The sequence below is a fragment of the Falco naumanni genome, chromosome 9 (genome assembly GCF_017639655.2).
Source record: "Falco naumanni isolate bFalNau1 chromosome 9, bFalNau1.pat, whole genome shotgun sequence".
Lineage (NCBI taxonomy): Eukaryota > Metazoa > Chordata > Aves > Falconiformes > Falconidae > Falco > Falco naumanni.
In genome coordinates, this window is record NC_054062.1 from 10,982,806 (window position 1) to 11,009,068 (window position 26,263).

The window sequence follows — 26,263 nt, forward strand, 5'->3', positions numbered from 1 at the left end:
GTGCTGTGTCATCCGTTAACAGTCACGGAGCTGCTGCGGTGTCTCTATCTTAGGTGTCAAGTTGTGTTTCTGTAGGACAGGTCTGTGCTGCTTTCAGCTACTTCCTAGGCCACGGGCAGTGCCTGCTGTTACTGGGCAGGAAGATTCAGCTGCTTGAACGAGCTCGGTTATTGCAGCTTATCCCATAAACGATTTGTGTAAAACCGGTCTGCTGGTGGGGGCAGTAAAGTCTGGGAGGGAAAACCAGAAGTTCTAGGGGGGGCAGTGGAGGAGGGGCAGCAAGCAGTGGCAGGAGCGGTGGGGTACCCAGAACCGCTGGCAGAACATGGGGCTGAGTGTCACCAGCCAACAGGGTGCAGCCACCTGCGCGCTGCCCAGCCTCGCCGCTTCTGCCTCCCTCTCTGTCACGCAGGGGCTCGCAGCCCTTGTAACTCACTGCCATGCAGTCACTGCAAATAAGCCAGGCAGGTCTAATTAATGGAAATTAAACCACTGTATTGAGAAATAATGTGAAGGTTTCAAAAAAATACGTGCCTGTGCCTCCTCTGCAAAGCTGACGGGTCACTGATGGGCGGTATCTCCTGGAGCTGCTGCTGCCCGTCCAAAACTAGGCCAGAGTCAGCATCACATACCAGAAAACAAGTACTACCGTGCTACAGTAGACACGTCTACTTAGTCTTTTCCTAAGACTAGACTAAACCATAGCAATATTTTAAGTGCCTTTCTCAGGCTGAGTTGCCAGTTACAGTATTCACCTTCTTGAAGGGAGGACGTTTGTATTAGAAGAACTGATCGCTTTGCTTTGATTGGACTTTGCAGCCAGGTTGATGTTGGGCTGGATGTTTCCCCCATCTGTTCACAGCTGTAGTATCTGCCACCCACACAAAGCAGGTGCCTCAAGGTCAGGAGTTGGCACGAAGCAGCAGGACCACGGAGCAGGCCTGAGTAAGAGACAGTGTTTGAACATCAAGTAGTACTTGTTTGTGCGAGGAGGGGAGAGGGGGGTATTTCACTACCCGTACCTCTCGGGACAGACAGATTTGGGCTTGTCAAGAAAAAAGAGCGGAATTTAGTGAATATAGTGACCTTTACCACAAAACCCGGGTTTGTGTTGTAGTGAGACATAGCGTTCACTTTCCGCATTGCCCTAAACAGGACATGTGTTGTGTGGCTTTACTTCTCCTTTGCTACTGTTTTAGCTGCCGAGTGTGCTGCTGCTTCTTTAGCATAATGTGGCAGAGCCTGTGGACAGAAATGCAGCAGAGCAGGCCAAATAGTCTAAGATCATTAGCATTTCAGAATAATTACTGCAACTATCACAGAGAAATATTTTAGAAAACACTGTCTACTTTGTAATCTCCAAAGTACTACTAATAAGCAGAGTGTGAATCCCCCCACCACAGCCAATCACCACTGGAAAAAAAACGCTGTTTGGTTTTACTTTTGGGTATTTTTTTTTTTACTGCAGCTGTAAATGTTTCAGTAGTTCTAAGCAAAGGGAAGAGTACAAAGCTACTGATCAGGTCTGTCCGCATAAGAACAGGTGTTCTGCATGCTAAAAGGAAGAATGACAATTTTGGAAAATAGAAAAAGACCAAACCATTGGGAGACAAGAAAATGAATATTTTGTGTGTAAGATCATTTCCCCTCTAATATTGAGGAGAAGTTGACAGTGGCGATCCCACGCTGGCTGTAGTTTGTTGGAGACAGTACTGATGAAGTAAAGAAATGACCTAACTTCGGTGAGCTTGCAGTCGCTTTTATTTATTTATTAGAAATAACACTGCTGTTACTTTCCATACGAATTATTTGCTTTGGGTACTTCCCAGATGCTCTTTAGGGAGGTCTAATACAGTGCCAGGCCAGAGCCAGGCCCACTGCCAGCCACCTTGCTGCAGTGGAACAGTGAAGCTGCACCCCGCAGGAGAACGGGGAGCGCCATTCTGCTCGGTGGTGGAGGTGCGACAGGAGAACAAATGGTGCAGGCAGCGCGTGTCGGGACAGCAGGGCTGGCAGGGCAGGCGGCAAGTGCTGAGCGGTTACGGAGGAACAAACCTTCACCCTTGGTCTGATTCTCCCCCGCCTTAAGGGACGGGCTGGCTCTTGGAGAGAAAGGGCGCAGACCCCAGGTAGCAGCAGCAGGCTGGGCCAGTCACCCGGGGCAGAGCCCCTCGTGTCCTGCCGCAGCCCCTGTGTGGCCTTGATCTAAAGGCAAAGGTAGGGGTGTTCTTCACCCCACAGAGACCTGTAATAGTCCTACAGCTTTCTGGCATTTCACAAAACACGGACCTGATTAACCACCAGGTCCCTGCCAGGAGGGGCATGTACGTGAAAACTTCTAGTTCCACTCCACTTTTTGTGTTTAAATTGTAGAAAAATGAAGGCAGCAACAGGATCTAAATGAACCAATATTACTCCAGCCTGTATTATTTTGAGAAGAAAACCAGACTTGTGTCATAAGAGCTGTTACTGAGCTACTGAAATACCCTGAAAGGCAACAAGAAGCTACAAAACCCACAACAGTGCGGACATCTACAAACCAGCAAAGCGCACGCAGAGCGTCTGTCTGCATCCCCTGCTGCTCCCCGCAGTCAGCGCAAAAGCTCCTGCTCCGTCGCTTTACAGAATTAGCAGAGCAGATGTTTTTATTTCAAGCACCCAAAGCCAGTACTAGAAAAAGTGTTAAAATACTTTGTCAGTGTCTTGAGCATTTCTGCAAGATAATTTATGAAAGGTTGGTTTGTTTTTTTTTTCAATAATGAACTTAACTTTCTTTTGATATTTAATTTTTGAATATATTTTTTCACAAAACTGGATTTGCTGTAGGTAATGATCCTGATCCTGATTTCTTTTGTAATTGTAAATTTTGTAATTTGTAAAAAATTAAATTTCCTTCAAATGAAATTTACAATAAAATTTGGTTAAAAATAGACCTAGTTACCTTGACTTGTGACTTTTTTTTTTCCAAAGAGTAACTCGATGTCTAGATGGCTGGGTTTGGTCTGTAACACACAGTTTGCACAGTGGCAAACCTCAATGACTCTTTCACAGTTAAAAACTCATTAATTTTCTGATTATTTTTGTTTGTCACACACCAGAGCTCTAAGCACAGGCCTGAACACAGCAGCCAGGAACAATCCGTTGTAGAAACACACAAGGGGCAGCTGGAACCTGCTGCGTTCTCTGTTGACCTGTGCTGCTACACTTTACCATTCATCCCTCATTTTATGAGCACAAATCAGACTGTGGTCAGAGCCATGAACGATCCCACAGCCGGTGGACACTGTGGCATGAGTCAGGACGGGTTTGAGCAGCAGCAGAAATCCTCTTCTGGCGGAAGAGAAGCAGCCTCCAGCAGAAGGGAGGGAGCTGAGCTGCAGGACAAGCTGGAAGCCCCTTCCTGGTGGGAACACTGTCCCATGGACCCAGCGCAGCGCCAGCAGCCCCAGTCAGAGCAGCAGACAGAAAGGAAATTAGAATGTGGGAATCAATGACTTGAACTAAAGGAATTCTAATTGCTGGGAACTGGATGTCCACATACAGTGAAATCAAAGCCTACACGCAGAGACAAGCGCGCCTCCTAGAAGTATGGCCAGCTCCGCGTCCCCGCACATCCCCTCCGCTGCCACGCAGGGCCGGGGGCCCACATCACCAGGCGTAACGGTCACTGGGCTGCGGCAGTAACGGCTGCGCTGGAAACAACCCAGTAAGCCTGAAACAGGGATGGGTAAGCAAAGTGCGCGCTGGAGCGTCGGGGCCAAGACTAACGACAGATTCAGTTTACAAAAAAAACCAAAAAAAAGGCAAGACAATCAGGTGGTGTCCCTGGGAATGCAATTCCCAAACCTTCTGGGAAAACAAACAAGGTTCCCAGCAATAACCTAAGCAAACTTGCCACAGGGAACGTATACATCACGCGGAGCACAAGGTGAGCTCTGCCTATGTCAGCACCCTTGCTCCATCTTTATACTTTGAGTAACAGAATGGCGAGGTTACACAGAGCCCCTGCTCTGCAACAGCTTGTAACTCTCGTCGGGGAATTAATTTTACCGTGCTACAAAAGAACCACAAGCTCACTTCTGTTTTGTGATGCCCTTCCGCTGAGCCACTCGAAAATACGGTGCAGGGCTGTCACGGTGCGCAGCCACAGTGGAACCCACGGTTCCCATGGGCCAGAGTCTGTCTCACGTTGCCACCGCCAGCTTTTACTGTTCCCAAGGACAGGGTGGGACTGCAGCAGCTCTTCTCCTCACTGTTCACTTTTTAATTACCTAAAGCTGTTAACTTCCAACAATTGGTAGCAAAGGAAAAAAAAAAGGAAAAAAAAAAAAAAGATTTCCCCAAACTTGGATGTTTTAAGCAGCAGCAACTAACAGGCTTCTTGTTCACTACTGACCAATCTGATCTGCTGATGCTGGAAAAATCACTTTGATCATAAAGCCTGGATGGTAAGTGTGCAAGAAGCAAAACACACACACACAAATAGTACCGCAGGCAGACCACAATAAATCCCGCAGTGCAGCTGGGCCGGGTTCAGGACAGTTAGCTGTCACTTACACGCTCTTTGGAAGACAAGAGTGTGAAACATTCCCAGCTGACAAAAGGAATGCTCCTGCGCACACTCCTTTCTTCAGGGTGCCATAGAATCGGTGGTTTCCTATGGCTGGTAACGGGACATTAATTTCCCCTGAAATATGCAGTCACTCTAGCCTCCTAACTGGAAAGAAAACTGAGCAGATGTCAATCTGCTTGATTTTTTTCCTATACACATAAAAAAGGGGCAGGGGGGATATCTAAGCAGCACAGACCGTTCATTGAAGCTTAGAAAAAAAATCCCTGGTATGTGCAGAGAAATCTCAAGCCTCATAATTAACACGTGCATGTAAGGTAACGAGAGAAAGGTCTTCAGCAACAAGATTCTTGTGTCTCTCGACAGGTTCCAATTCCAGTGTCTAGAGTGTTTCTAACCTAATGAGTGAGCAAGACACAAAAATGGTTTTACCATCTGTACAGCATCGGATGCATCAGAAACTTTGTTGTTTTTTCTTTTAAATAAAAGTCGTTTCTAATGGAAGAAAGCATCTGTAAATAAGCAAAGCAGTACCACACAAGCAAACAAGTATGGCGTGTAGAGGAAAATGTACAAAGCTGAATATAAAGTCATTGATCAATAATGGCAGGAACACTTATACTTGGTTAGTAAAAACATCAAAAATACTTCTACATCAGAAAAAGAAACGGTTTACATCCAAGCTTGCTCTCCCAGACAAGCACACTTTGTTTACATCTGGTACTATTAGGAATGAATCACACAAGGAATTCCTGAGATTAAATAAGACAAAAAGCCTAGATACTGCCCTAGGGACAGGGCAGTTTATTACGAGAAGCATGTAAACCAGTCTCCTGCTTGCAAATTCTATTCAAGAAGTGAGGAAGGTCACAAAGTCCAGGATCGTGCTGCCTGGCACTCCTGGACCTCAGAGGTGTGTCCAAACTCCCCCCTTGCCCCTTCAAAATGAAGTGAAGGGTGATTAATGCCATTTATGTTAAGCATTAATACTTTTCAGTGCCTCAAAACTGACTTAAAAAAATAATCCAAGAGTGCTTGTTTGTCTAAAAATCCAACTGCATAAAATATTCTATAACATAGGCAGAGTAAAATAACCAGTGATGGAAAATGACTTGCAGTGATACAGAATTACCTGAGCATTTTTCTATTTAGTTAAGCATGCATAACAGGCCTACTCAGTATATAATCAGTGTGTGACATTAAAAATTTTAAAAAAGATTATGTGAAATTCAGAAGGCATGTCGTATGCAGAGCTTTCTGGTGCCTGTACATCTCCACCATCACTGAGAAAGCTTCATCACCTAGCTCACAGCAAAGATCTGAAATTCCAGACTGAATTCATATATAACATTCATATTCTGAACTGTATAAAATAAAATGGAACTATTATCTTAGACTTTAAATATTTTACTATGCAATACTAAAACCATCTGTCTTCCAACACAAAAAGAAAATACAAATCCAACTGATTGGCTTGTCAGAGTAGTAGTACTTTACAGAAATATAATACTAATGTAATACTAAGGTCTTTCCCAAACTTGGCATTTCAGCTATTAAGAGTATTTTTCTTTTGTACTGCACAGACTCAAAAGCATAGACAGCCATTTCCATACACCAGAGTAAGAAAACTTCCAAGATTATATGAATAAAATAGATACATTGGAAATCAGATAAAGCTTTACAAGAATCTCCCCATGTGTCCAAAACGATTTCCTTTATCAAAGGCTCAGTGGTGATGTGATTACCTCTTCTAGAGCAACATTCTACATCAGATTGTGCCCAAATACAAAACAAAACAAAAAAGCACCACTTAAGTAAAACAAAAATAATCACTGCAAAGACAGCAGGTTTTATGAAGGATGCTAAGATTAAGATGAAATTTCTTGAGAATACTATTGCCACAGACAAGTGTCTTAGAAAATCTGAATGAACGTACCCTTTGACCTTTTCATTGCATTTTTGTTCTTCGTGACCTCACAGTCCATTTCATGGTCCAGTTACTGCCTTGTCACGCCAGCAAGGTTCGCAGCACAGTGGGACAGAGGCTGAGGGCGCGGAGCGCCTTGCGGACCAGAGTGAAATCCCAGTTGCTTCAAGGTAGCAATTAGCGCTTCTGAAGTCAGGCAGTGACAGGCAGCTGGTGCGCTGCCCTCCCAGCACTGCAGCACCCCCTCAGCTCAGCTCCACGCTTCTGCCCGGCTGGCCCAGCACCGCAGCTGGGATCCCGCTGCGCCCCAGCCACCTTGCCAGCGCGCTGGCGCTTAACTTCAACTCATGAGCTGGGAACTTCGATACACCACGTTTTTTCTCTTCTTTTGTTTGTTTGTAATAAGTAAGAAATGGTTACATTCCGTTCATATACTGCCATTTATAATATTTATATATAATATTAACATACACATATATAAGAACTAGGATACTCTTTATGCCCTCTATTTTCTGATGTATTTAACAAAACCAAACAAATAAAAAAAAAGGAAAAAAAAAAGAAAACAATTGCTGGTGTTTCCAGTTTCCCAACAGAGATGCAGGACCAAATCCTGAGCAACTGCCCTGTGCTGTGGTTTTGTTACAACAAGGAATTACGACCATTCCGCAGCAGAGAGGTCCCTGTTACCTCTCCATGTCAGTGTACAGGGGGAGGGAAATCAAACATCTGCAACCAAAGCTCACCCAAGAGTGTAAGCTAAATGCACGTCTGCATTTCAAGACAGGGAAGAAAAAAAAAATAATAAAGAGCCTAATGGATTAATTCAGTGCAGCCCACAAGTCAGGGTTTGTTTGCTGCACTTCACCTATGAAAACAAACCACAGCGGCTGTGTGTAACACAAGGAAAACCCAACAAAGGCAGGAAGAAAACACCAGTGCAATGCGCTGTGTCACACTCCTGTCTGCACCAAGGACTGAAAATACAAGGGGGTGAGTAACTTCTGCATCAGTAGTACTGTCTGAAAAGCTATGCGTGAAAAACCAAACCAAACCCAAAACCAACTACCGTCCTGCTTTGGTCAGTGCAAGAATCCTGGGGGTTTTCAGTGGTGCAGAGTGAGGAAGCAGTTGCAGGGACCAGGACAATGGGGGGACTCTGAACTCTGGGCAAAAATTCCTGTGCGAGTTGCAGCTCAGTGATGGTCCTGCAGCTATCCCTGGCTCAGCCTTCCATAAAAGAAATGCTCGGTTTTATGCTGGCTCAAAAAAACAAAAAAACCCCTCTGTCAATTCCGAAGGGACATCAAAAGGCCATCAGGAGTGCTACTCAAAGGTTTCCCATCGCTTTCTGAGCTGTTCAACCTTACCTGGTGTGGATGACACGTCTTGCTTTGTCTTTTTTAACAAATCTTCAAATGGATCTTTTGTCTCCTCAGATTTTGAGGACAGTAACACTGACTCTAAGCCCTTAGCTGGCCTGGCAGGGATCAAAGGGGGTTCATTAGACAGGAAAGCTAGTGCTTGCTTGGGATCTACCTTTGAGCTGGACTGGTCCAGCTGTAACGTTCTGGTTTTGGAAGGACCACTTAAACACGCCGGCTGCAGAGAGCCTGCTGGGGAAGGGCTGTGGCTCGGCAGCAGTAAGGAGCGAGCTGGTGGCACAGCGGGAGCCTGGCTGAACAAGTTTGGCATGGATAGTGTTGAGATGTGTGGTTGAGGTCTTTGTGGTGGGTAGAAGCTCGAATTAGGTGTTATGAAGCTAGAGCTATACGCATGACCTAAGGAGGGGGTGAAAGAGCCCCTTGGGGGTCTAACTAAAGACACTGAAAGGGCTCCTGGCACTGTCTGTGTAAATGGATTAGGAGATGGCTGTAAAAAAGGTGGTGGTGCTGGGGAAGGGTAACCCAGTGGCTGGACAAATGGTGCAGCTGCAGGAGGCACAAAGTCACTTGCCACCGAGACAAAGCCAGCTGCAGCAGGTGGAGCAGCTGAGCTTTGCAGGCTGCGGGGACCTTGCTGTGGACCACTGCTTTGCCAGCTGGCCGTTTTTAATGGATCCAGGAGATTAAGAAGGTAGTCGCTTTCATTACCTGTACTTTCTGTCTTCACCTTGACAGGCTGGAGCATCTCAGCAGTGCTGGTAGCACTGGACAAAAGCTGAGATGGATGAGAGGAATAATTTACAGCCTGCTGGATTTCGGGGTCTAAGGACACACTACCAACTCCAAAGGGCTCTGGGATCAGATCTGAAACCAAATGGCTACGTCCTGTAGCGTGGGTGGTGAGAATTTCTGCTTGTCCCGCTGGAGTCTGATGCTTGGAAGCCCTGGGTGCTGGCGGTGGTGGCACTATCCCCAGTTCAGGAGTCTTTCTTCCCTGTGGCCTAGGAATGGTGATGTTCCCTTGAATGGCAGGGTTTGATTCATCCTTTTCTGCAGGAGCCAGGATGCTGTCTCTGCTCCGGGGTCTCCTTGTGATTGGCGGCATGTTACCAAGGACAGTCAAGGGCCTTTCTGGCGAGCTCTGGGAATACTTGGTAGGAATAGCCATGTCGTCATGACCCATACTCCACAGCTTGTTGTAAGGGTGAGACAGCTTCATGGTTGGCACAATCCTGTTCCTCTCAGACACACCGAGATCCATTCTCTGCAAGAAAGCATAAAAATAATCAGAATTTAACTTTTACTCATCTCTTCACAACATAGAGCTTAAAGTGAAGGCAGGCTTCTGAGCTGTGAGTGGAAGGGGATCCGTCCAGGCTGCGCACACTGGAGAGGGACAGCAGCACACAGCCTCGGCCGGCAGGCAGGCAATCAGAAGCAGGACTCTGCAGTTTTAATTCCAGCTCTGCCTCTAATGAGTTGTTCAGCTGTGACACTGTGGCATCTATTGTGAGCCAAGTAAGGAGCACGTACCTGTATCTAAGGTGCAGAAAGTGAAAAGCCTTAATTGCTGTATGGAAAAAGCTGTCAAATGAAATATCTGGCTATAACACCAAATTAAATATTATTATAAGGTAGAAATTACATTCTTTTCTTTCATGTCACATGAAGATCTCAGAGTCTGCTCTAGTTTGGTATTTTATAAGCTGCATATATTCAGTGAAGTTCTTCATAAAGAATCTCTCTTCTACAATGCAGATGAATGTTCAAATGATGCCTAGACCCAAATGGCCAGATTAAAAGAAAATCATTTAAAAACCACGCAGTTTGGAGGGGACCTGGAAATTCCCAGGTATTCATTCTCCTGCTGAGCATCAGCTTCAAAGATAACTGTGTGTGACAGCCAATGGACGTAACAGATTCTGAGGAACAGGGCAAATCTTTCCTCCTTTAGAAGTAAAAGCTGTAGCTTTAGTGGAAAAAGTTACTGTCTTACAACTGAGTCCCATTCCAGTCATTTCTTAATTCAGAAATTAATTTTGAAACACATTAACAAATGCTTGGAAAATGGATGCACCTACCCAATAGTATCAAAATGTTCTTCAGAGAAGGGCGTAAGACAGCCAGCCCTAGTTCTGGGCCAACCCCCCTAGCACACGTGAAACCCAGTCCAAACCTGGTAATCGAACGTGCATCGCTGATCTCCCTCTTCCTTGGGAGTCCGCAGGTCTTCTAGGCTCTTAGCTTGGCTGAGAGGCTGAGGTTGTGTTTCTACTTCTAAGTTAGGGAAAATGTCTTCAAGGAGGTTTATTTCTGTGGCCTTGCTTGAGAGGACAGGGCTGGCGGGCAGAAGCTCTTTTGGTTTTTCGGGACTCCCTGCCTCTTCCCCATCAGCGCTATCGGATTCTTTCAGGGCCCGGTATGGCTGAGGCCTGGGAGAGAAACAAAAATCATGTTGCAAATGACTGTCTTTGGAATTTTTTTTTTAAACAAGTATTTACTAAGGAGATAGATGGCTTTATAAAAAGCTGTTGGGTGGCGAAATACAGCTTACAGTGCCTTGCGAACAGCAGGCGTGTGAGCAATGTGACCAAGGGCAGAAGGACATACAAAGATGACTGGGCACTCGAGAGTTTTCAGAAAGGAAAAAGACGTCAGTGGGAAGTACTCAGAGGAAAGCTGCGATCATGCAGTAACAGACAGGCTGACAAGGGACCTCTTGCAGCAGGAATGACTGGATGCCAGCTCTCCCTCCCCCCAGCAAAGCACGCTGCAAAGGACCCTGTGTTTTGCAGGCACTCACATTCTCTTCCTTCAAGCTAACTCAGCACAGAACATAATTCAGTGTTTTCCTGCAATAATTGGGAACACTGTGCAGAGTTCCAATGATTACATTGGTGTCATCTTATCAAGAAACAACACAATCCATTATGGAGACACCTATTTTACATTTACAGCCAAGGCCAAGTTAGCAGGATGCTTTTCTTGCACATACCTCAGCAAAAAAATGAACACCAGCAGATTTGCATATTGGTTCTGTGTACAGAGCACAGCAGCATAATGCGCATCCAATTAATAACAAGAGGTGCCACACATATCTGTGGTGATTGGCATTTGACTGGCAGCCAGTTTTACTGTGGCATTTAAACAAGGTTTCAATTAAAAGAAAATATTTTTGAGACCTGCAAAAACATACACGATGGAAGAATCCTCCTCCTCTTTCCTTATTTTATTATAATACATCTATATCATGCAAATTTATAAAGGACTCATCTTTCTTACTTCATTCATCAACACATAAATAGCAGGCATTCAGCTAGCAACACAAGATAATAATGCAAGGACAAGGCAGACAGCTGATGGTACATGTCCTTAGGAGGAGGGTGATCTTGCAAGTCTTGGTCACATCTCCAGTCTCTCACACAACATGTGCTCATCTGCTAAGCACTAGATCATGCTGCAACCCCCCCCCCCCGCCCCAGAAATATTCTGCAAACAAACCATTTCAGTGGCCTGGCCTCCTCCATCCCAAAACCAGAAGTGTGGGAGCCTTTTTCTGGCTCTTTGCCACTGCACCTGTATCTCTGCCTCCCCCCGCCCGAGTGTCAGCAGCCACGTCCCTGTTGGTCTCGGAACCTGGCTTCTGCATCACACAATGGATTTTAGCACTGGGGGAGCCTCCACTCTCAAACTGGCAGCCTCTTTCTCCAGCCTAGTCTAACCCATCTGTACCCATCAGGCTCCAGCTGCTCAGATGTAGCCAGGCATCAGCACCCCAAACTGCCCGGATCGGGCACCAGGCAGATTCCTGATCAGTGGCTCACAGTACTACCCTGGCACCTCTTCCTACCGGTTCTGGTCAAGCCAGTAACTGCATTTACTAAAGAATGAGTGTAATTCTAGTTTTATCTGTAATTCTAGTTTATCTCCCTTTCTCCTCCTAGAAATCCCCGAGCAGGTGAGGCTAGGAACAAACAAACCCGTGGGATGACATTCCGTGAGGCCTCAGCCACACCTGCCCTCTGGGGTCGGTATGTTCAAACACGCGGTAAGAGGTTCAGCACAGTGGGACCGCGTGCCCTGTGCTCCACGCCACAGCGTCACCCTCATCCCAAAGCCACGGGACAGGTGCGGACAGGCTGCGCTCGCTCCCGAACACGGGCACCGCGGGCAGGTGCCAGAGTGCTGCAGCCAGGCTTGAACACGCAGCTCTCGCGGAGCTCTGCGGGCAGCGTGGCCAAGCTGCTCAGCACCCTGTTCCAAAACTGGGCAAGACTGACTTACAGAGGTTTGGGAATTTACAACCCACTACAAATGAAAAAGTTGGATACAAGTAGCACAGTGAGTAATGCCAACAAACTCCTCCCTCTTCCCTGCATAATTTTAGGTCAGATTGTAGTCGGAACCCTTCGGAACATCTGCATGGCAGCTCCCCATGGTCACTGAGGATGTGGTACCTGACAGAACAGAGACTGGGATCAAGCAAGTGAAACTACAAAAAGCTGGTAACTGCACCAGAATAAGGCTCACAGGACAATGCCGGAGGAACACCCAGCGCTGCACAGGGAAGGGTGGCGGGAGGTTTGGAGAGGAACACAGGCAGCACACTGGAACAAAGGGCAAGTGGAAGGGTCACATCCCACAGAGCTCGAACTGGTATAAAACCATAAGCAGTGCACCGCTGTGTAGTGTTTCATGCAGGAGTAGGCTTTTGCATGCCGCTGAATACCAAAACAAACAAGCAGGAGAAACGCTGAACATTCATCAGGCGCCACACAGAGTGCAGGAGCATTTCCAAAATCCCAAGTACAGCAGCAAGCGCCCTGACCAATGCCAAAACCACTGTTCAAAGACTGACTTAATACATCGAAAGAATAAAGCATAGACCATTCAAAAGGAGCAGAGAAGAAAAAGTTTTCAGAGAAGCCAGAGACAGGATCCTCTTCCTGCTGAAATTCATCATCAGAGGAGTCCTCAGAGAGGAAGACTGTATAGTGTCGCATAGGCTTTACCAGGCTGGGGGAAACAGGAAGAGAAAAGGAAATTACCAGGTTGTCACAATCAAAGCTCCAGGGGGAGAGAAACAGAGCGATTTGTAGGCTCTAAACCCCTCCTGACCGTGACTGATGGCTGCCGCAAACAGCTCTGCAGGTAAACGCTGAACTCTGTTTTTCAGGCAGAAAACACAACTCGTCTAAAAACGCCTAGGGTGCCGTCTAGTCGGGCAGTGCACAGAGACCTGCCATCACACCCACACTGCAAAAGAAGCCAACGCAGAAACCCACCTTCTCCCCACTACATTTCCCAGAGAGCTGGGCGTCTTTTTGTTCTTTAGAACTACATCTTTGCCCCTCAGATTCTCTGAGCTCCAACTACAGGCTAACAAATAGTAGCTCTACCTCTGCTTCACAGATATTTAGACTGACATTAGTCTGGTATATGAGAGAAGCTGACTTGAGGCTGACAATTCCGACTTGTATCTGTTATTGATATCTGTAATTGCTTCACACTAGAACAAAAAAAAAACTGTCCAAGGCTTTATAAGAAATACAGTTCATCAAGTAAGGTGTGTATGTTTCTTTACTCAGTGGTTAACTACTTGCAAAGTCTGGCAAAAAGGCACTCAAGCTAGTTTCTACTACATACAGGACAGTAACTATCACACTATGAATTCATTAACAGCAGCCTGGAACAAAAATCCTTTCAGATGAAAACTACTGAAAATCAGAAGTGCCTCTGGAAGCACACTTTAGCTGTAATAAAAAAAAAAAAAAAACAAACCAAAAAAACCCAAAAAACAACAACAAAAAACCTCCCCAATCACCACCAAAAACATTTCACCAGATTTTTGACAAGAACATATTGGTCACCTTTGCTTCACACACAGAGGTCAGGTCTCCAGGATTTGCTCTTGTACCTAATGAAGACAATGCCTAAATTTTTAGGAATGTAAAACTAACTGTGCATGCCTATACAGGTCCAGGTAAACATACGCTGGTTGGCAGATAAAAAAAAATATTTAAAGCTTGCTGAATTCATGGTACTTTTTTTCTCCTATTATTTATAGTAGCTATCAGTTGCTTCATTCCACTTTGACCAAAACCTCAGTAAACAACTCTTGGCTGTATAATGAGTACGCTTCTAAGAGTCACTGTTTCCACTGGAGCAAATTCAGAAGCAGCTATCACTGCTTTAAACAATTAAATGCACTATCAGCTTTAGTAGGAAAGGAAAGAGTACAGGAGCAGGGTGTTTAAGCAGAAATACACTGGAACTAACAGGTTGAAGAGTACAAAGAAATTTATTGTGCCTCAAATACTGCCTAATTTGCAATGCTAAGACATCCTAATATTTAGTCAAGTATGAAGCAGGGGCCACTATTAATTTCTTTCTGAAACACTAAAGCTCTGGATGGCAAAACAGCTTACAGAAAATATATTCTCACAAAAATGTTAAGATAAATGCTTCACAAGTAACTGAGAGCAGTAAAAGCACATCAATGTTTACCACTACTAATCAGAGGCCTCTACACCACAGCCCAGTGCTTTTCAATCTACTAAACCTCAAGGACAACATTGTGTAGAGCCACCAAAAGTATATGCACTTATAATGAAATTTTATGTGTTATGTATCATCTCTTATTTATTCTCCCCATTTCAGTTGCACCCTGGCATATCCAAGTGTGCATGAATGGAAATGAAAAAACACCCCAAGAAAACCTCTTTTCAACAGCACTATAAACCACCTTTATATGTCTCCTGGACCAAACAACAGGCTGATGAACATGGTGGATGTTGCTAGCCAGCATCATTTACAGGTCCCTTCTCTTCTTCCCAACATCACTAGAATAATGGGAAAGAGATCACCAGGATCATAAAAGCAAATATTGTTTCTAGCCATCTGGATGAGATCTTTTCCCAAACATCTTCATTTTACCAACCACATATCCCTGATAATATCCTCGTTATTGTAGCGAATCAAAATGCACATTGTGAAGGACACAAAGCAATACACCACTGAGATGGAAGCCTAATTTTGCTGCTACTGAGGTCCAGAATAAAATTCATTTTGGTGTAAGCAGAATTAGCCTCATCATGTGGAACAAAGGATAGGTCCCAATCCTGTCAACATTGTAGAGCAATGCAAATGTGTCACACCGCTATGTGTGTTATAGATAAAATGAGGATATGCTGAAATCACAACAGGACCAAAAACATGGGTAGAATAAGAAAGAATTTGGCTTGTTGCCTTTATAGTACAGATGTACTAATAAACTGCCTTTAGTGGCACTTGAATTCATAATCAGCCTTCACTCCCTTATTTCTTTTGCTTCATTCACTAAGTAACTATATAATAAAGTTTATGAAAATTGGTCTAAAAGATTAGGTCGGAAAACCAGAAGTTGGACACTGCAACCAACAGCTCAAGAGGGTCCAAGCTGCCACAGTGAATAAATGTTTATTCACAATTAGGTCAGAGCTCATTAATAAGAAGTCTAAAATAGTGGTGGCAGTGGATGCATCTGATAACATTAAATCATAGTCTGTGGTGCTCCAATTAAAGCTGTTGCATAGCTGTTCTTTTCCTCTCTTCTGCTATAATAGGCATCCAGGGAAAGTGAGGTGGTGCCACTGCATTAGGAAAAATTTGCTATAAATTTTTTTTCTTTTTTTTTTTTTTTAAAGTGATTGTTACCCCGAAATTTCAATTTACATTAACAAAAGGCTCCACCTAAAATAAATCAGAAATCATAAACAGTTTAAATATATTTGTTTTGAACTTACACACACGTCTTTTTCTTTTAAGGAGAGTAAATTACCTTTTAACATGAGTCCAGAACATCTAAAATTATTTCCAGAAATCAAAAGTGATATTGAATTTCCACATATCTTGCCGATACACTGAATGTTTGGTAACTGCACATAACAGATGTACTGGTACAGTTGCCCTTACAGCACTGCCTCCGATACCTTTTGTTTGCCTTCAGACTATGCTAAATTCAAACGTGTTGTGTCTGTGTGCACATATTAAGGAAACTGGGAACAAATTATGAAGAAATAAGATAGGATCTTGTTGGTTAGATCATCAATTGCACTTCAGTGCAGCTCGGTGCAAATAAGATTAAATATATAGCAAGTTAATATGCACCGGTTTTGTTGCTGTTGCAAGAGTCCTTAAATGAAAGCGGGATTTCATAATTAGAAAAAAGAAACCGCTCGAGTTTCACTGCTGGTGTGCTCTGCAAGCTGTGCTGGTCCAAGGTAAGGGATGAACAATCTAAAATTGTCCAAGTTTAAATTTTTTATTAGCTTGAGGCAGTGGAATCCAAAAAAAGTGCCTATTCCCTCATTAACCCAATTCGGCAACTCTCCTGCAGTCTGCCACCCACCACTTGCTAGGATTTCATACACAAAGAGCTGTCTCTGAAAAGGCAGGTCACAGCAAGCCCGGCTACAAGGCAGGCACTGCTGCAGTCTTAGAGGGAAAAAAGGATGTGTCCGTCACAGCTACAACCCTCATCATCTCCACATGACTGCACCAGCTCCTGCCTACCTAATCTCTTAGCTGAGTTACCATGCAGATGACTTGCTGATCTCTTTCTAATGTTTAGTTTAACATGTCTTCGGTTAGCACTAGCATATGACAGTACTGACAGCCGTGGCTGTTCCTTTTTAAATATCATGTCAGAAACACAGTGCAATAAAGCTGGGGATGCGCTCCATGGCTCTGCGTACCATTATGATAGTGTGGGTTTCTTTTTTAATGAGGAAGATCTGCATCTCAGGAGCTTTTTTCATGTGTCAGGATGCATGGACAAATCAGCAGCACATCACACTGGCCAAAAATGAAATGCTGACAAATGTAGATATTTCAAATTTAATTGACACCTAAATGTACTTGAGATAGAAAAAATATATACAGAAAATGTGAGTGCAGGATATGGGAATTAATAAGGAGAATTCTGTAATAATTTTAAAAGATATTTTGGTTAGGGGAAAATTAAATTTGTGTATTTTGTTAACTGTGTTACTTTTTCCAGATTACAGAGATTATGGTACAAAGGGGTTGTAGGGACTTGCCATTATTCTCCTAAAAGGGACTTTCCAATTTTCTTTCTTTCTTTTTAAAAAAAAAATATTTTTTTTTTAAAGAATAGCTATACAGCAGCCTTAGGGAATAAGGAATTTGTCCCTCTTAGACAGTAAAATAAAGAGAATGAGGGATTTGGACTCCTGGGCTTTTTCTTGGCAGTATGAAATAGGATCCTTGGGACTGTGGGGATTACCTGGTAACTACTGCATCCGAACAAAGCACAGACCTATCACTGGAATTCCTTCCTGCGCGTTCTGAATATTCAGTACACCCAAGCCTGAGCTAACAAAAATATTAAAGTATCTGTTTGATTTTTAAAGTTTCACTTTAGTATACTGTGAATGTTCACAGGAGCAGAATATTTCCAGAAAAACAAAAACATTAGCATAAAGGATATTTTAAATTATAACAAGAAAAAAAATCATATCTGAAGTCATCCAACCAGATAACAGAAACAACAGCTTGTGATCACTACACCCAGTAAAGGCAGGTAATTAATTGTACTATAGTTTTTATGAACTTTTTACAGATTTTCCAGGGAGTCAGAAATATTAACAAAGAGTTCAAAGTGGGAACAAGCTGGATGACACCTCTGCCTTCTCAGACAGATCTAGATGCAGGATTCCGAGAAGTCATTTCACATTTTTGTCCTATTACTCAGTCCTAAGGATCTATTCGCCGATTTCCCCTGCAGCTATCACATCCCTTTACAAAGGCAAGCTGCATGCGTTCGACAGGTTCACTCCAAAGCAGACAGCAGAAATAGGCCCCAAAAATTAAAGTTTCTTTTAAACCATCACACCGGTGAGGCGGGCAAGCCAGGAAGGACGGAGCTCCCAAAGAGCAGCCCTGCCTGCCTCGTGCTACGCGCCTCACTTGGCATGGCCTGCAGCAAAACCCAACGGCTCTGCACCTTTGGTACCCATCTGCTGTCCCCCTTGCTGGGCACCTGCCTCCTCGGTGCCACCTTCGTCCTGCCTACCCTCCCCTGCTGCAGCCTCCCTGGGGCAGGGGAGCCACCGCACAGCAGCATCGCCTGCTCCAGCCAGCTCCTGCCATGTTTGCCCTGGTTCAGCCAGCCCTGTCCGCACTGGTACTCGCTGGCTCAGCTTTCTTCCGAAGGAGATCCTGGCTTGCAGTGATGCCACGGAAAACCTTTACCGTACACAACTGCTGTGGGCAGAGCTCGGAGAGCCTGGTTACAACAACTGGAATTTAATGTGCTTTATGAGCCTGTATCATTCAACACAGCCATCACGCTGACTTCACACCAAATTCAGTGTAATAACCCACTACTGCGCTGCAGTCTATTTTCATTCATAGAGTATACGGGAAAGCCATTAGCTTCTCTGCTAAGTCCTACACGACTTCTGGAAAGCCATAATGAACCGCTGCAGCACTGACATGGGTTTAGCCAGCCCAAGAGCCTTTTGACATGCTGTTAATTGTGAGCCTGACCCTCTGATTTCCTATTTTAATTTCCTCCCACTCTGCATGCCCTGGAAGCCAGCTAGTCGGTACTTACAGAAGACAGATCCTAGAGCACTCTGGAAGCCTATTCTATATTTAATAGGAAATCTTGCTGTGGTGTAAAAGAGAGCTCTCAAAAAAACTGCCTATCTGTTAAAAATGCAACATCTTATTGCTGTGAACAACTAATTTGTGTTTAAGAAGGCACGTCCCATGTGTCAGGATTGCCCCAGGTGGTAATCCAGCATTTTCTGAGCTCTCACCTACAAATTCTTCTTGTTACTTTACAGCTATTTTTTTTTTTTTTTAAATTACACATTTTGGATTTAGTGAAAATTTTTTAAGAATCATAAACATCACAACTTTGAATTATCAAAAAAATTGTAAAAACAAAAACCCCTTTCTATTGAAATAGAAAAAAATCATTGAAAATGTTGAGGGGGGAAAACAATAGTTCTTTCACCAGCTCTTCTAAATATAATGGTTTAACAACAGACATTAGCAATATTGTCAGTGTTCTCTGAAGTTACTGCTCCCAGCCTCCTGTGTTCTAATTGAAGACTGATTAGAAAATGAGCACATATACCCCCAAAACAATGCTTTTCTTTTATACATATTAAAAAAATTAACTCATGTAACTGAACATGCAAATTTCCTATTATAATAAGAAATACATTAATAAATGTAACAACTGAGAGGGTGCCTAGATAGTGGTTTACTTTTCAGAGACGACACGCAACATTAGAAATGCAAGAGGCTCCCCTGAGAAATGAGTTCATGGTGTCCGGCTTGCGGAGCGGGTGGTGGCACCCTGCCCTCAGCAACCTGCCTCCACCAGCTGGAACGAGGATGCAAAAGTCACAGTCTGAACTAAGAAGTCAGAGATGCTGGGAAACACCTCTGAAGCCTTCATGTAGTCACTTCAAGGCCAAAAAGTTAGCGTTAGTTTTAAATATAAAAAGAAACTTCTCATTGAACCAAAGCTGCTCCTCACAAACCTATCCCACACACGAGTACCTGAAAAAAGTAACTGACTAATAATTAGTTTTGGAACCAGTGCAATTAAGCTAATTAGGTGAAGTTTAGTTTAAGAGAAGCACCCTCTCCACACTGCTGCTATTTTCATGGAACCTCCTCTGAGCTGCAATAAGTGTACTCCAATGCTACCAAGTAACACCAGTGAAAATACACATTGTGGTGCTCTCATTCTTTTTAGTATTATCCAAGAAAGAGAAAACAATGTGATTTTTTTACAGAGAGAACACCTGGTTTTATGTTTTCATTTTAGAACAATATGGGAAGATGATTTCTACTGGGACAGAAAAAAGAAAGTTTGTGAAAAATGTCACAAAAATCCTACCTTTAATTAATATTTTAAAAAATATTTTCCCTTTACTCAAAATGTCATTTTGAGATAAACAGCATGGAAAAAGGTCAGGATTACAGAGTCATTACCTGTTTCAAAGGCATTCACCTGAAGTTATTTCTGAGGTAATTTCTTTGAGCTTTAAGTAAAGGTTAGATATTTCCTCCACTTGTACTTCTGAAATCACAACTGTTGTGTCAGTCTCATCATCGTTGCACGTCGTGTGCCCTGACTCCCCTACCGCCCCAACTTTTTATTAAAACACTCTAACTAAGACACCTTACAGGAGATCTAGTTGAGTGCAATATTCTGCAATTAACCATCTGGAAGTAGTTATGTCTAAGGTTTTTTTGCCACCTGAAGCTGAAGACAAGAAAGAATGAAAATACATCCGATCCTGCTGCAACACTGCATTTGAACTGGATAAAATACTGAAGCTGTGAAACATCAGGGAGAGACCACAACTGGTACCATAAAGCAAGTGTCAGTGGTATTAGCAATATTACCTGGTTTTCTTCCACATTTAAAGATGGAAAAATCCACCAGTAAAACTCTCATGAAGAAAAATAAGTCAGTTTATAACTACAAAGCATCCTCGTTATCTTTTGTAGATTATTGTAAATATTTTTCACAAAAAAACCTCTCTTAGTCTGTGAAAGCAGCTAAACTGTACAGGCTCGCTAAAATTAACAGCAGTAAGTTAAACCCAAGTAAAATAATATTTGTAATTTTTATCATTCATGTTTATGTTTATTTCTGGTCTGATACTGGCAGGAATTGAAAATACATGTTAGCAATAAGCCACATCGGAATGTCAAGCAGCTTTTGAATCCAAACATGCAAAATCCTTCATATGAAACACACACAACGGTTAAATTGACTCAGTTATCCTTCACCTACATGCAGTGAGTCATCATATTAAATATTAAGAGAAAACTTTTATTTTAAAAATTCCTGTAATTGTGCAGGGACAGCTACCACCCTGTACCAGCACAAGCCCCTTTGCAGGATTCACAATCTGCTCCACAAGAGGGCAACCAAATTCCACTACAGAATAGATAAAGCTGTCGAATTTAAAAGTGACCATTCATTTTAGCTAAAAGGCAGAATATCTCCCCATCCTAGAGCGGCTGGGAAAAAGCTAGCCACACACTTAACTTTGGGGGGACGGGGTGGGGGGGCTCAACCTCCACCTCTTTTTCCTTCATAAACTGTGGTGACAGGGAACGGGTAAATGCGGGAAAAAGATTTGCTTAAGGAAGGCAACCAATTTTTCTTTTAATGGGATTTTAGTATCTTCAGATACAACAAATACCCTGTAATCTTGGCTACCAGCCAAAGCGCTTTGCTTTACTGACAGTAAAGCCACCACAGGCTGGTACATAAACAAATAACACAAAGTGGCTACGATATAAGCAATTACTTCGTGCTGCAAGTAGGGATGAGTTACAAGGAAATCTGTGACAGATTAGATCAGTGCAACCATCTTGCAGCCACTGAATCTTTTGCTTGTAGTCTGGGAGCTGTTCCAGTGTGCCTGCCCATGCTAAGGCTGCGCTGCCATGAGACTGGACATTTGGAAAGTGTCACTCTACTCACTGTTGAAGGACAGAATCAAAGATGCTTCACATCTGGAGAGCACCAGTTTAATCTTGCCACATGACTCAGAAAACGTACACTGGCTCTGCTGCCTGCTGTTCTTACTCACTGCTCAGAAGTTTCCTCGGGAGTAACAAGCAGGTCTGCCTCTTCTCTAGCCACATGTTTCACACCACCTTCTTCCAAGATCAACTGCTCCAAACACACAGTTCTTAAGCTTCCCAAATTCCAAACTGAGAGGATGAACCTTGCTTATTCAGACCCTTGACCAGTATAGCTAATACCACCCTCTGCATCCAACCAGAACTTAGTGCTGTTGAATCTTCTGTACTCCTGAACAGCTGAAGTAGCTACACTTCAACAGAGAAGAATCCGAATAATGTTAAATCCAAAATACATGCTGATGCAGCCTACACGTATATTTGTCATACACAACAGTGTCTTTTGGGCTATGTTGGTAAGGTTCAATATATCTATTCTCTTCTTAGGTTTTCACTTGATGACTTATTGTTAAGTCAACTATGGCAACATGTTAAGAATATCTGCAACAATACACAGTATTGTCTTTCTTTCTAAAAAATACTTTAATATGCGACATCCATGGAACTACCTGAAACAGACTATTCTGTTCATATGAACCTGACAGATGTTGGAAACCAACATATTTTGTACACAAGCAGTAGGCTACAACAGTACAACTTACCTGGAGCATCACCCTTGTTTACTTCATAGTCAAATCCAAAGAGATGATAAATTTGCTAGTACTGTGCAAGACAGTTAAGCTCTACAAGCCTTCGCTATAGAGCTCATTACAGACCTTCTGTTAATAGGACTCTCAAGCATGAGACACAAGCCTTCCTGCCACCACTATAAAACAAACAATTCCCTATCTTCCAGGTAAAGCCTAGCGAGAACAGTGGATTTGCAGGGATGTGGCTAACAATTTCATTTAAAAGCATAGTTCAAAACAAAAAAAATCCAAAGAAATCAACAAACCTCCGAAATGTGAAAACTTTCACTAAACAGGCTGATCAGATTATGCCTAACTTGGCAAACCAGAATTTTCCAAATAAGTAAACTTCGGTTTCTTGCTTTTTCACACTTCCTCTAAAATGTTCCAATAATTAAAAAATGAATTTTTTGTTAGTTAAAAATTACTTTGATCTCTAGTATTTTTATTTCTCCTTTGCCCAGTTCCAGCTCTGGATGCACTGTTTGTTGATGCAACTAGAGAGAAGCAGAGCAGCAATGCACTTACTGTTCTGGACTAGAAACTGAAGTCCTTCGTCCTTCCACAGCAATATTGCTCTTGGGTCTCTTAACAATGTGAGGTCTTGGTGGGCGAACCTATTACATACACACAGAGAAAACATTTCATCAAATACTTCAAGTTGATCAAGCTACAGACATAAATACAAAATAGGCATAACTACTGCAATCTTAAAGGTATCTTCTGTTCAGAATTGCCTTTCAACGTCTTTATTTGTTGTGCCACAACAATGCTACAAATGAATATAGATATACAAATGAATAGAAAAGATTAATATAAACTACAGGAACCCCCAAATTATTTAAGGACAACGCCCATAACCCCCCCAACCCCTATTTTTTGAATAGCAAATGTAACATATATGCTTGTCACTGTTAGCTATTAGCAAAGCAACAAAACTTTGATCCACTGTTCTTTTTGCTACAGGCTAAGTATCTGACAAAAGATTCCCTAAATGTGAGCTTCCCCTTATACAGTTCACTTGACAGAGTAAAACTGGAAAATCCTGTGTGGTGCTGTACATTATATTGGAAAGTGGAGTTCAGCCCTGAAATCATGATCCTTTTGTCCACTTTTTCATAGGAACCCAACTTCTCAAGTGAAGACTTCTGTGTAAGGGAGCACTGAAACATTTGTACTTAGAATAAATGTTAGAACATGAAAAACATAGTTCATTTTTCATTAAAAGTTTGCTTCCTTTCAGCAGTTGAACAGAAACCCTTGCCAGATAGATTATCATCACCACCTCTAGTGTTACATTAGTTTATCTTTTGTTGTCTGTAATAAAATTCAAAGCTTTTTGATGATGTTGCTGCCAATCCAATCTTAAATAACCTATCTATCACTTTCAGAAATCAAGCTTAATTTACTTAACTCCACAAGCAAACAAGCTTTACTTCCAGGAAAGGAATAAGCACTTGTGATCACTATATAGGCAAAGTTTATGCATGTGCCTACCTATAGCAGCACGTAATCCTGCTGATGAACTTAGCCCTTGGAGTTAATTGTGGGAATGAGCATTCGCAGCATCAGGGTCAGGCTGTAGAAACAAGCTTCCATTTTTTGTCAGGAAGGTACTACCTTACCTGAAACACTCTGGTTTGTTGGTTTAGCTGAGTGCTAGTTTCAACAGAAATCCCCACGGCTCTCAAAGTTCAGAACACAGCTCATCTTCTGACCTCCCTGCGCTTGGGCTCTGGTGCTAGTCACAATATGAAGGAAGCTGTCAGCAGCCTACAATCTGAGCACTCTTTGGATGGCTAATGAATTTGTTCACAATGCTAGAATAGGTGCAGATTTTCCCCCACCTCTGCAGGTTTTTGTTGGGTATTTTGGATTTGTTTATTATTTGGGGAGGGGGGCGCTTCCTGGCTTCCCCCACCCCAGCCATATAAACATCAAATTTTCTTGCCAGGAAAATTTGCATGTAGTGTTTCTGCACTACACAACAGTATGCAGAAGACAGTGGTGGGATTATTGTATTGTATTTTCATTTCAAAAGGAAATGATATACAGCAGATATGATAAAGAAATCTGGAGCTGTATTGCCACTATTTCTTAGGAAAAACAGCTTATAAAAAGGTCAGATGTTAAGGTCTTGAAGATCAGTCCCCATACAAGGCTTCTCCTCTCTACAATAAAGACGGCTTAAGAATGTGAATTTATGGCAGGAATGTAAGGATTAAGTTTGTGGCAACTTCAACTGAACTTGCAACGTGGTGAAACATGGGGAAAAGAACAACAGAGCTAATTAGACGAGCTGAGCTGTCAGAGTGCGGCTGAATGGCTCGGTGCCAACAAACAAAAGGAATGGGCTGGCAATCAGCAGGATCGATGAAGAATACTGCTTCATTAGGGTTGATAAAACAGAGAGAGAGAGAGACCAAGAGAGAGCAAGTGCATGCAAGAGAGGGGGGAGAGAAGCAAGAGGAACTGGGGGGGAGAAGAGAGCGAGAATGAGAAAGAGAAAAAGAGAGGAAGAAAGAAACCTGTTTAATTAAATCTGAGCTGGAAGATGATGTGTAAAGCTGGCTTGTCATCATGCTGGGAACACTTTCACCTTTTGGGTGGTACCCTGGGGGACTGATGGTGATGAGGGAGAGAGATGAGAGTTTTGGATGGCTCCAGGGGGCCACCAGACCAGTAAAGTGCAGGGTGACATGCTAAGTAGGATTTAGAGCATTGTTCATGGGGGACTGCAGGGAAAAGCCAGGAATCAAGCCAATTCCTTGCTGGATTTTGAGCCTTATGTAGCCAAATAGGCAAGGTTAAATGCTTATCAAATGCAAAAGTATGAAAGAAATCCAATTAGATGAGCACACAGCCGAAAGAAAAAAGGTAAACATCCAGTACAGAAGGGTTAAATGTGCTTATTACTGTCCCCATCAACTTTATGCGTAATTATTATATTTTAACTTTTTCTAATTGCAGGAAGTTTCCAAACAGCCACTATTAATCCAAACAGATCTCTATTAATTATTAGCAACAACCCTCTCTCTTTCATAATACCACCACAACTCATTTCCAAAACAGCAGAATGTAAAGAATATATCTTTTCTGCTTCCTTAACCTTTATTTGGTCTGTGTTTTTCTTTTTATTATTAGCAATGACTCGCTGCAAGGACTAGGACCCATGGATTCCTCTTCATAATAGATTTATCCTGGAAACAGTAAGTATTTCTCAGGAATTCTGGTATTATGTAGATTTGGTCGGAAGAGCAGAGGGACCTGGTCTCCTCTTTCAGTGCTTGCTGTAAAAGACTGGGATAAATTACTTGCTGATACCTACCTCTGTATATATGCCAAGACTAAGAGAGGGAAAAAGCAGCCTGCATAAAGTATTATTTACACACACAAAAATGTGTTTCAACTATTAAAAGCCAAATAACAGTTCTGAACAACAACAAATTTATGTATATTTGGTACAAGCATATTTTTGGGAATGATTACAATCATTTACATTTATCTTGAATTTCCTCTTGATGAATGAAGCATTTCTGTTCCACTTATTGACACAGCTAGATGAATGCAACAGGAGCTTTTACTCTTACAGTTCCAGCCTCTTATCAATCACATTGGGAGCAAAGACAGTTGACACAAACACATTATAGTGAGGACTGTTAATGCACCACAGCTGAGAGATTAAACACTCTTAGCAAGACTTTGATGTAATACATTACTCAATCTGAGCAATACTGTACAGCAACTTTTGTTCAGAGGAATCGCCAGGTGCCCTCATACACCTGCCGCGCACAACCCAAGAGGGCTGTGAAGCACGACGGCAACCCCACAGCACCACGAACGTCTGTGCCTAGTGTAACATGTCTGGGAGGGTCTCCCATATGCATTACATTTAAGAGAACACACACAAGCATACTCAATGCTACCTTTTAAACGCAGAAAACACAAATCTCCAAAGCAAGAATCCATAAAAATGACTGTTAAGCTAAACACCCAGAGTTAGGAAGAGGGAGGAAAAGAGACATGCTATTGAAACATAACATAGGAACATGCACCAAAGATCAAAAGTTAACACACACCCAAGTGCACTTGTTAACCAGCTGCCTGCTCATCTGAAACGTAT

General features: G+C 42.9%; 1 protein-coding gene across 5 annotated transcripts in view; it reads right to left on the minus strand.

The window, feature by feature from the left end:
• Positions 1–6,923: 6,923 nt before the first annotated feature.
• DENND1A (DENN domain containing 1A) overlaps positions 6,924–26,263 on the minus strand; it is a 214,957-nt gene continuing 195,617 nt past the window's right edge. For 3 of the 5 annotated variants that reach the window (XM_040606507.1, XM_040606506.1, XM_040606505.1), the window contains 4 exons: positions 22,669–22,757; positions 12,770–12,898; positions 10,059–10,314; positions 6,924–9,146 (listed from right to left, as the gene is read on the minus strand). In XM_040606507.1, coding sequence (XP_040462441.1) covers positions 7,824–9,146; positions 10,059–10,314; positions 12,770–12,898; positions 22,669–22,757 — 1,797 coding nt within the window. In that variant the 3' untranslated portion in view covers positions 6,924–7,823. The remainder of the gene's footprint in view (positions 9,147–10,058; positions 10,315–12,769; positions 12,899–22,668; positions 22,758–26,263) is intronic. The other 2 variants (XM_040606509.1, XM_040606508.1) reach the window with 1 other exon arrangement.